This window comes from Ascaphus truei, chromosome 8 (genome assembly GCF_040206685.1).
Source record: "Ascaphus truei isolate aAscTru1 chromosome 8, aAscTru1.hap1, whole genome shotgun sequence".
Classification (NCBI taxonomy): Eukaryota; Metazoa; Chordata; class Amphibia; order Anura; family Ascaphidae; genus Ascaphus; species Ascaphus truei.
The window spans coordinates 74,097,966-74,108,051 of record NC_134490.1 but is presented as its reverse complement, the minus strand read 5'-3'; the positions used below and the strand labels follow the sequence as shown (position 1 = coordinate 74,108,051).

The window sequence follows — 10,086 nt, the reverse complement described above, 5'->3', positions numbered from 1 at the left end:
CTCTCTCATCCCCCCCGTCAGTTTCTCTCTCATCCCCCCCGTTTCTCTCTCACCCCCCCGTTTCTCTCTCACCCCCCCGTTTCTCTCTCACCCCCCCGTTTCTCTCTCACCCCCCCCGTTTCTCTCTCACCCCCCCGTTTCTCTCTCACCCCCCCGTTTCTCTCTCACCCCCCCGTTTCTCTCTCACCCCCCCGTTTCTCTCTCACCCCCCCGTTTCTCTCTCACCCCCCCGTTTCTCTCTCACCCCCCCGTTTCTCTCTCACCCCCCCGTTTCTCTCTCTACCCCCCCGTTTCTCTCTACCCCCCCGTTTCTCTCTACCCCCCGTTTCTCTCTACCTCCCCCGTTTCTCTCTACCCCCCCGTTTCTCTCTACCCCCCCGTTTCTCTCTCTACCTCCCCCTTCTCTCTCTCCCCTCCCGTTTCTCTCTCTCCCCTCCCGTTTCTCTCCCCTCCCGTTTCTCTCCCCTCCCGTTTCTCTCCCCTCCCGTTTCTCTCCCCTCCCGTTTCTCTCCCCTCCCGTTTCTCTCCCCTCCCGTTTCTCTCCCCTCCCGTTTCTCTCCCCTCCCGTTTCTCTCCCCTCCCGTTTCTCTCTCGTCCCCCCCCCCGTTTCTTTCTCGTCCCCCCCGTTTCTTTCTCGTCCCCCCCCCGTTTCTTTCTCGTCCCCCCCCGTTTCTTTCTCGTCCCCCCCCCCGTTTCTTTCTCGTCCCCCCCCCGTTTCTTTCTCGTCCCCCCCCGTTTCTCTCTCGTCCCCCCCTCCGTTTCTCTCTCGTCCCCCCCTCCGTTTCTCTCTCGTCCCCCCCTCCGTTTCTCTCTCGTCCCCCCCTCCGTTTCTCTCTCGTCCCCCCCTCCGTTTCTCTCTCGTCCCCCCCTCCGTTTCTCTCTCGTCCCCCCCTCCGTTTCTCTCTCGTCCCCCCCTCCGTTTCTCTCTCGTCCCCCCCTCCGTTTCTCTCTACCCCCCCGTTTCTCTACCCCCCCGTTTCTCTCTACCCCCCCGTTTCTCTCTACCCCCCCCCCCGTTTCTCTCTACCCCCCCCCCGTTTCTCTCTTCCCCCCCCGTTTCTCTCTACCCCCCCCCGTTTCTCTCTACCCCCCCCCGTTTCTCTCTACCCCCCCCGTTTCTCTCTACCCCCCCCGTTTCTCTCTACCCCCCCCCCGTTTCTCTCTACTCCCCTCCGTTTCTCTCTCCCCCCCCGTTTCTCTCTCCCCCCCGTTTCTCTCTACTCCCCTCCGTTTCTCTCTCCCCCCCCGTTTCTCTCTCCCCCCCGTTTCTCTCTCCCCCCCTTTCTCTCCCCCCCCCCTTTCTCTCTCCCCCCCTTTCTCTCCCCCCCCCTTTCTCTCTCCCCCCCTTTCTCTCCCCCCCCCCTTTCTCTCTCCCCCCCGTTTCTCTCTCCCCCCCGTTTCTCTCTACCCCCCCGTTTCTCTCTACCCCCCCGTTTCTCTCTACCCCCCCCGTTTCTCTGTACCCCCCGTTTCTCTCTCTCCCCCCGTTTCTCTCTACCCCCCGTTTCTCTCTCCCCCCCCCGTTTCTCTACCCCCCCGTTTCTCTCTCCCACCCCCCCCCCCGTTTCTCTCTCCCCCCCACGTTTCTCTCTCCCCCCGTTTCTCTCTCCCTCCCACGTTTCTCTCTCCCCCCCCGTTTCTCTCTCCCCCCCCGTTTCTCTCTCCCTCCCCCGTTTCTCTCTACCCCCGTTTCTCTCTACCCCCCCATTTCTCTCTACCCCCCCGTTTCTCTCTACCCCCCCGTTTCTCTCTCTACCTCCCCCTTCTCTCTCTCCCCTCCCGTTTCTCTCTCTCCCCTCCCGTTTCTCTCTCTCCCCTCCCGTTTCTCTCTCCCCTCCCGTTTCTCTCTCTCCCCTCCCGTTTCTCTCCCCTCCCGTTTCTCTCCCCTCCCGTTTCTCTCTCGTCCCCCCCCCGTTTCTTTCTCGTCCCCCCCGTTTCTTTCTCGTCCCCCCCCCCGTTTCTTTCTCGTCCCCCCCCGTTTCTTTCTCGTCCCCCCCGTTTCTCTCTCGTCCCCGTTTCTCTCTCGTCCCCCCCTCCGTTTCTCTCTCGTCCCCCCCTCCGTTTCTCTCTCGTCCCCCCCTCCGTTTCTCTCTCGTCCCCCCCTCCGTTTCTTTCTCGTCCCCCCCGTTTCTTTCTCGTCCCCCCGTTTCTCTCTCATCCCCCCGTCAGTTTCTCTCTCATCCCCCCCGTCAGTTTCTCTCTCATCCCCCCCGTTTCTCTCCCCCCGTTTCTCTCTCATCCCCCCCTCCGTTTCTCTCTCGTCCCCCCCTCCGTTTCTCTCTACCCCCCGTTTCTCTACCCCCCGTTTCTCTCTACCCCCCCGTTTCTCTCTACCCCCCCCGGTTTCTCTCTACCCCCCCCCCCCCGTTTCTCTCTACCCCCCCCCCCCGTTTCTCTCTACCCCCCCCCCGGTTTCTCTCTACCCCCCCCCCGTTTCTCTACCCCCCCCCGTTTCTCTCTACCCCCCCCCCCGTTTCTCTCTACCCCCCCCCCCGTTTCGCTCTACCCCCCCCCCCCGTTTCTCTCTACCCCCCCCCCCGTTTCTCTCTACCCCCCCCCCCGTTTCTCTCTACCCCCCCCGTTTCTCTCTACCCCCCCCCGTTTCTCTCTCCCCCCCGTTTCTCTCTCCCCCCCCCCGTTTCTCTCTCCCCCCCGTTTCTCTCTCCCCCCCGTTTCTCTCTCCCCCCCTTTCTCTCTCTCCCCCCCTTTCTCTCCCCCCCCCCTTTCTCTCTCCCCCCCGTTTCTCTCTACCCCCCCCGTTTCTCTGTACCCCCGTTTCTCTCTCTCCCCCCCGTTTCTCTCTACCCGTTTCTCTCTACCCCCCGTTTCTCTCTCCCCCCCCCGTTTCTCTACCCCCCCGTTTCTCCCACCCCCCCCCGTTTCTCTCTCCCCCCCACGTTTCTCTCTCCCCCCGTTTCTCTCTCCCCCCCCACGTTTCTCTCTCCCCCCCCGTTTCTCTCTCCCCCCCCGTTTCTCTCTCCCCCCCGTTTCTCTCTCCCCCCCGTTTCTCTCTCTACCTCCCCCTTCTCTCTCTCCCCTCCCGTTTCTCTCTCTCCCCTCCCGTTTCTCTCTCTCCCCTCCCGTTTCTCTCCCCTCCCGTTTCTCTCTCGTCCCCCCCCCGTTTCTCTCTCGTCCCCCCCCCGTTTCTTCTCGTCCCCCCCCGTTTCTTTCTCGTCCCCCCCGTTTCTTTCTCGTCCCCCCCCCGTTTCTTTCTCGTCCCCCCCCGTTTCTTTCTCGTCCCCCCCGTTTCTCTCTCGTCCCCGTTTCTCTCTCGTCCCCGTCTCCGTTTCTCTCTCGTCCCCCCCTCCGTTTCTCTCTCGTCCCCCCCTCCTCCGTTTCTTTCTCGTCCCCCCTCCGTTTCTTTCTCGTCCCCCCCGTTTCTTTCTCGTCCCCCCGTTTCTCTCTCATCCCCCCGTCAGTTTCTCTCTCATCCCCCCCGTCAGTTTCTCTCTCATCCCCCCCGTTTCTCTCTCTCCCCCCGTTTCTCTCTCACCCCCCCGTTTCTCTCTCACCCCCCCCGTTTCTCTCTCACCCCCCCGTTTCTCTCTCACCCCCCCGTTTCTCTCTCACCCCCCCGTTTCTCTCTCACCCCCCCGTTTCTCTCTCACCCCCCCGTTTCTCTCTCACCCCCCCGTTTCTCTCTCACCCCCCCCGTTTCTCTCTACCCCCCCCGTTTCTCTCTACCTCCCCCGTTTCTCTCTACCCCCCGTTTCTCTCTACCCCCTCTCTCACCCCCCCGTTTCTCTCTCACCCCCCGTTTCTCTCTCACCCCCCCGTTTCTCTCTCACCCCCCCCGTTTCTCTCTCACCCCCCCGTTTCTCTCTCACCCCCCGTTTCTCTCTACCCCCCCCGTTTCTCTCTACCTCCCCCGTTTCTCTCTACCCCCCGTTTCTCTCTACCCCCCGTTTCTCTCTACCCCCCGTTTCTCTCTACCCCCCGTTTCTCTCTACCCCCCGTTTCTCTCTCTACCCCCCCGTTTCTCTCTCTACCCCCCCTTCTCTCTCTCCCCTCCCGTTTCTCTCCCCTCCGTTTCTCTCCCCTCCCGTTTCTCTCTCGTCCCCCCCCCGTTTCTCTCTCGTCCCCCCCCGTTTCTCTCTCGTCCCCCCCGTTTCTCTCTCGTCCCCCCCGTTTCTTTCTCGTCCCCCCCGTTTCTTTCTCGTCCCCCCCGTTTCTTTCTCGTCCCCCCGTTTCTTTCTCGTCCCCCCGTTTCTTTCTCGTCCCCCCGTTTCTCTCTCGTCCCCGTTTCTCTCTCGTCCCCCCCCTCCGTTTCTCTCTCGTCCCCCCCCCCTCCGTTCTCTCTCGTCCCCCCCTCCGTTTTTCTCTCGTCCCCCCCTCCGTTTCTCTCTCGTCCCCCTCCGTTTCTCTCTCGTCCCCTCCGTTTCTTTCTCGTCCCCTCCGTTTCTCTCTCGTCCCCCCCTCCGTTTCTCTCTCGTCCCCCCCCTCCGTTTCTCTCTCGTCCCCCCTCCGTTTCTCTCTCGTCCCCCCCTCCGTTTCTCTCTCGTCCCCCCCTCCGTTTCTCTCTCGTCCCCCCCTCCGTTTCTCTCTCGTCCCCCCCTCCGTTTCTCTCTCGTCCCCCCCTCCGTTTCTCTCTCGTCCCCCCTCCGTTTCTCTCTCGTCCCCCCCTCCGTTTCTCTCTCGTCCCCCCTCCGTTTCTCTCTCGTCCCCCCCTCCGTTTCTCTCTCGTCCCCCCCTCCGTTTCTCTCTCGTCCCCCCTCCGTTTCTCTCTCGTCCCCCCCTCCGTTTCTCTCTCGTCCCCCCCTCCGTTTCTCTCTCGTCCCCCCCTCCGTTTCTCTCTCGTCCCCCCCTCCGTTTCTCTCTACCCCCCCTCCGTTTCTCTCTACCCCCCCCGTTTCTCTACCCCCCCCGTTTCTCTCTACCCCCCCCCCCCCGTTTCTCTCTACCCCCCCCGGTTCCCCCCCCCCCCCCCGTTTCTCTCTACCCCCCCCCGGTTTCTCTCTACCCCCCCCCCCCGTTTCTCTCTACCCCCCCCCCCGTTTCTCTCTACCCCCCCCCCCCCGTTTCTCTCTACCCCCCCCCGGTTTCTCTCTACCCCCCCCCCCCCGTTTCTCTCTACCCCCCCCCCCCGTTTCTCTCTACCCCCCCCCCCCCGTTTCTCTCTACCCCCCCCCCCCCCGTTTCTCTCTACCCCCCCCCCCCCCGTTTCTCTCTACCCCCCCCCCCCCCCGTTTCTCTCTACCCCCCCGTTTCTCTCTTACCCCCCCCCGTTTCTCTCTACCCCCCCCCGTTTCTCTCTACCCCCCCCGTTTCTCTCTACCCCCCCCGGTTTCTCTCTACCCCCCCCCCGTTTCTCTCTACCCCCCCCCCCCCCGTTTCTCTCTACCCCCCCCCGGTTTCTCTCTACCCCCCCCCCCCGTTTCTCTCTACCCCCCCCCCCCCCCGTTTCTCTCTACCCCCCCCCCCGTTTCTCTCTACCCCCCCCCGTTTCTCTCTACCCCCCCCCCCCGTTTCTCTCTACCCCCCCCCCCCCCGTTTCTCTCTACCCCCCCCGTTTCTCTCTACCCCCCCCCCGTTTCTCTCTACCCCCCCGTTTCTCTCTCCCCCCCGTTTCTCTCTCCCCCCCGTTTCTCTCTCCCCCCCGTTTCTCTCTCCCCCCCCGTTTCTCTCCCCCCCCCTTTCTCTCCCCCCCCTTTCTCTCTCCCCCCCGTTTCTCTCTCCCCCCCGTTTCTCTCTACCCCCCCCGTTTCTACCCCCCCCGTTTCTCTCTCTCCCCCCCGTTTCTCTCTACCCCCCGTTTCTCTCTACCCCCCGTTTCTCTCTACCCCCCGTTTCTCTCTACCCCCCCGTTTCTCTCTACCCCCCGTTTCTCTCTACCCCCCGTTTCTCTACCCCCCCGTTTCTCTCTCCCACCCCCCCCCGTTTCTCTCTCCCCCCCACGTTTCTCTCTCCCCCCCGTTTCTCTCTCCCCCCCACGTTTCTCTCTCCCCCCCGTTTCTCTCTCCCCCCCTGTTTCTCTCTCGCCCCCCCCCCTTGTTTCTCTCTCGCCCCCCCCCCCTGTTTCTCTCTCGCCCCCCCCCTGTTTCTCTCTCGCCCCCCCCCCCCTGTTTCTCTCTCGCCCCCCCCCTGTTTCTCTCTCGCCCCCCCCCCTGTTTCTCTCTCGCCCCCCCCCTGTTTCTCTCTCGCCACCCCCCGTCTCTCAACCCTTTCCCTCCTCCCCCGTCTCTCAACCCTTTCCCTCCTCCCCCGTCTCTCAACCCTTTCCCTCCTCCCCCCGTCTCTCAACCCTTTCCCTCCTCCCCCCGTCTCTCAACCCTTTCCCTCCTCCCCCCGTCTCTCAACCCTTTCCCTCCTCCCCCGTCTCTCAACCCTTTCCCACCACCTCTCCGTCTCTCGCAGCCCCCACCACCTCCCCGTCTCTCGCAGCCCCCACCCCCTCTCCGTCTCTCGCAGCCCCCACCCCCTCTCCGTCTCTCGCAGCCCCCACCCCCTCTCCGTCTCTCGCAGCCCCCACCCCCTCTCCGTCTCTCGCAGCCCCCACCCCCTCTCCGTCTCTCGCAGCCCCCACCCCCTCTCCGTCTCTCGCAGCCCCCACCCCCTCCCCGTCTCTCGCAGCCCCCAGCCCCTCTCCGTCTCTCGCAGGCCCCCACCCCCTCTCCGTCTCTCGCAGCCCCCACCCCCTCTCCGTCTCTCGCAGCCCCCACCCCCTCTCCGTCTCTCGCAGCCCCCACCCCCTCCCCGTCTCTCGCAGCCCCCAGCCCCTCTCCGTCTCTCGCAGCCCCCAGCCCCTCTCCGTCTCTCGCAGCCCCCAGCCCCTCCGCAGTAGAGGAGACCTCCCTGAATAAACCCCTTCCCTGTGTTACAGAAGCAGCATGGGTAGGAAGTTGGACCCCCTGAAGGAGAAGCGCGGACCCGGCCGCAAATCCAGAAAACAGCGCGGAGCTGAGACCGAGCTGTGCAAATTCCTGCCTGATGGTGCGTGCTGCGCGCTTCTGCACGCATAGACATGTGACACCTGTGTGCGCTTCTTGTACACGTTACACAAGTGTTTTGTGCATGTGTTACACATGTTTGTGCTTTATACATGTGTTGCATTCAAGTAAACTTTATGTGCTATGTGGTCGGCTCAAGCGCCCTATGTTCTTTTACACGCGCACAACACGCTGCAGTGCTTTTGTGTGAGGTGCGTGTGCTCTCTATGTACAGATGTACACAAACTACTATGCACTCTTGTGTATTTGCACACACAGCACTAGGCCTGTAGTAGGCAACATGATATAAAATACAAATAACCGGCGCCTCCAGAAAAAATACATATCCAACCAATTGTAAAGTCCAATACGAGTGGCAGGCAATCCTGAGGGGAATCTTCAATGAAGCCTCATAGAAAAGACACACAAACATGTAAAACAAAGACAAAAAAAGACAAAAGAGAAAGATCATAGTGCAACTCAAATAACAAAACACACATCTAAAAACAAAACACTGAAAAGATTTGCTAAAGGATAAATTACAAATTTTATGCAATTAAATAAAATATTAATAAAACAATAAACACATGTCCGTTGGGCTAGAGACGCTAATAAAGCTGATCATCCGGTAGGGGTAAAATTAAAACCCTACTTACAGCAAAGCTGAATGAAAAAGACTTCAAGGACAGAAACAGTTGTTTCATTCAGCTTTGCTGTAAGTAGGGTTTTAATTTTACCCCTACCGGATGATTCAGCTTTATTAGCGTCTCTTGCCCAACGGACATGTGTTTATCGTTTTATTAATATTTTATTTAATTGCATTAAATTTGTAATTTATCCTTTAGCAAATCTTTTCAGTGTTTTGTTTTTAGATGTGTGTTTTGTTATTTGAGTTGCACTATGATCTTTCTCTTTTGTCTTTTTTTGTCTTTGTTTTACATGTTTGTGTGTCTTTTTCTATGAGGCTTCATTGAAGATTCCCCTCAGGATTGCCTGCCACTCGTATTGGACTTTACAATTGTTTGGATTTATATATTTTTTCTGGAGGTGCCGGTTATTTGTATTTAATGTCTGTATTGGTCTGTGTAAACCCTATTTTTCCTAGGCAGCCCCAACTTTAAGTTTAAAGTCTATTGTATTCACTTCTGTCATTTATATTGTCACAGTTTTATAATATTGCATTAGCGCTGGTTTCACTGCTCTCTCCCTTAGGCAACATGATATACTTACTGCATGTGCGCCACATGTTCCCCCTTTGTCTAGAAGCTTCTCCCCGCCCCCTGAGCTGTCTTAGGCCAGGTCCCCGCTGGCTACTGCAGCGCCCGCTGTGGCGGAGGCTGCAGGGGCAAGAGCCGCCCCACAATGGGGCCGGGGCCGCTGCGAGGGGGGGGACGCCGCGCTGCGCCGACAAACTCCTGCTCTCACGAAATTGAGAGAAGGACTCGCGACGGAGCGCTAGGCCACGCCCCCCGACGGTTCAGCCAATGAGAGCGAACCTGCCGGGTGATGAAACGGCCGGGCCCCCGTCAACAAACCCCCCCCCCCCCCACCACCCCGGGTCTTTTCACCTGCAACTCACTGCAGACGGGGAACTCGGCTGCATGTGCGTCTGCCTCGCAGGCGCGTACAGCGCAGGCACTGGGGCCGTAGCCTCCTGCCATTTTGCTGATGAATCCGGCTCCTCTCCTGACCGTTAATTCCCGGGAGGGATCGGAGCGGTGTTTATCCGCACTCTGTACTTGAGCAGCTAAGGGGACGGGAATAAGCCACGATCCGCTGCCCCAATATTCCTGCACTAGGGAGAGGAGGGGAGGGGGTTGCGGGGGCAGGCAGCTTTTGGGGGCTGCAGGTGAATGCCATCGCGAGCCGCCTGTTGCCGCCACCTCTCACACGCTCTCTCTTTCTGCAGAATCGGATGCGAAGCGCTTGTCCAGCCACGGCCGGAAGAGGTAAGGCGCCGTAACAAGACCTCTGAGGATACATTTGAAAGGACTTTGGGACTCGTTCTTGCTCCCTCCTCTCTCTCGCTTCTTCTGCTCGCCCCCTTCTCACCGCGCTCGCGCCTGTTTTGCTCCCCCTCCTCCTCTCTCTTTTACCCTTCCCTCTACCCCACTTTATTTCTGCGTGCAGGGCAGACTAGCTCCGCTACAAAGGTGTCCTGCCTTACTATGTGTACGCTGTGCCTTCCCCAAAAGTGTAGAAGTGATACCTCCCCCTCTCTGTCACAGGGCAGCCAAAAGACAGCAGTTTAAAGGAAAAGAGACAGCAGCGAAACCGCCAGCGAAGGAGACGGGTAAGAGACCAATGTACAGCCCCATACTGGATCTTCTGTATGGGGGATGCCCACTACTCTATCAGCTCTTCCTACCCCTCTCTCCCCGCGGGGTCCCCGAATAATCTCCCCTCCCTCGCTCTCACCCTTTCTGACACCCCCTCTCTCACAGCGGGTCCTCGAATAATCTCCCCTCCTTCCGCTCTCACCCTTTCTGACACCCCCCTCTCTCACAGCGGGGTCCCCCAATAATCTCCGCTCTCACCCTTTCTGACACCCCCTCTCTCACAGCGGGGTCCCCGAATAATCTCCCCTCCCTCCGCTCTCACCCTTTCTGACACCCCCTCTCTCACAGCGGGGTCCCCCAATAATCTCTCCTCCCTCCGCTCTCACCCTTTCTGACACCCCCTCTCTCACAGCGGGGTCCCCCGCAGCCTTGTTCTCGGCAGGGAAGAAACGCCCCGCTGGGTTCAGTGATGAGAATGCAGAGTGGCTGACACCGGCCGCCAAGAAGCGCGTACGCGGGCGGGAGGAGAGAGCGAGGAGGTGGCGGCGAACGGAGACAGCGTGGGAGAGGAAGAGAGCGATGAGGAAGGAGCGCCTGGGGGAGCGCTCGACCTCTCAGACAGCGACGATGATCTACAGGATGAGTTTGGGACTTCTTCAGGGATGAGGAGGCAGTAAGTCACAAAGCCCACCCCCTTTCCTACCCTCATTATATGCCACCCCTCTCACTCTCTGACCCTTATCCCCCCCCCTCCTTCAACTCTTACACCCACTGTTATGACGCTTCCCCCCCCCTTCGATTTTCCTCCTTTTTAATTTCCTCCCCCATCCCCTGTGATTTCCTCCCCCATCCCCTGTGATTTCCTCCCCCATCCCCTGTGA

At 60.3% G+C, this 10,086-nt stretch overlaps 1 protein-coding gene across 1 annotated transcript in view; it reads left to right on the top strand.

Moving 5' to 3' along the window:
• Window positions 1–10,086, top strand: part of NOP2 (NOP2 nucleolar protein) — a 37,327-nt gene that overhangs the window by 9,387 nt on the left and 17,854 nt on the right. Inside the window, 5 exon segments of the mRNA XM_075612688.1 lie at window positions 6,821–6,930; window positions 8,836–8,875; window positions 9,155–9,219; window positions 9,618–9,728; window positions 9,731–9,882. Of these exon segments, the coding sequence (XP_075468803.1) occupies window positions 6,828–6,930; window positions 8,836–8,875; window positions 9,155–9,219; window positions 9,618–9,728; window positions 9,731–9,882 (471 nt within the window). The 5' untranslated portion in view covers window positions 6,821–6,827.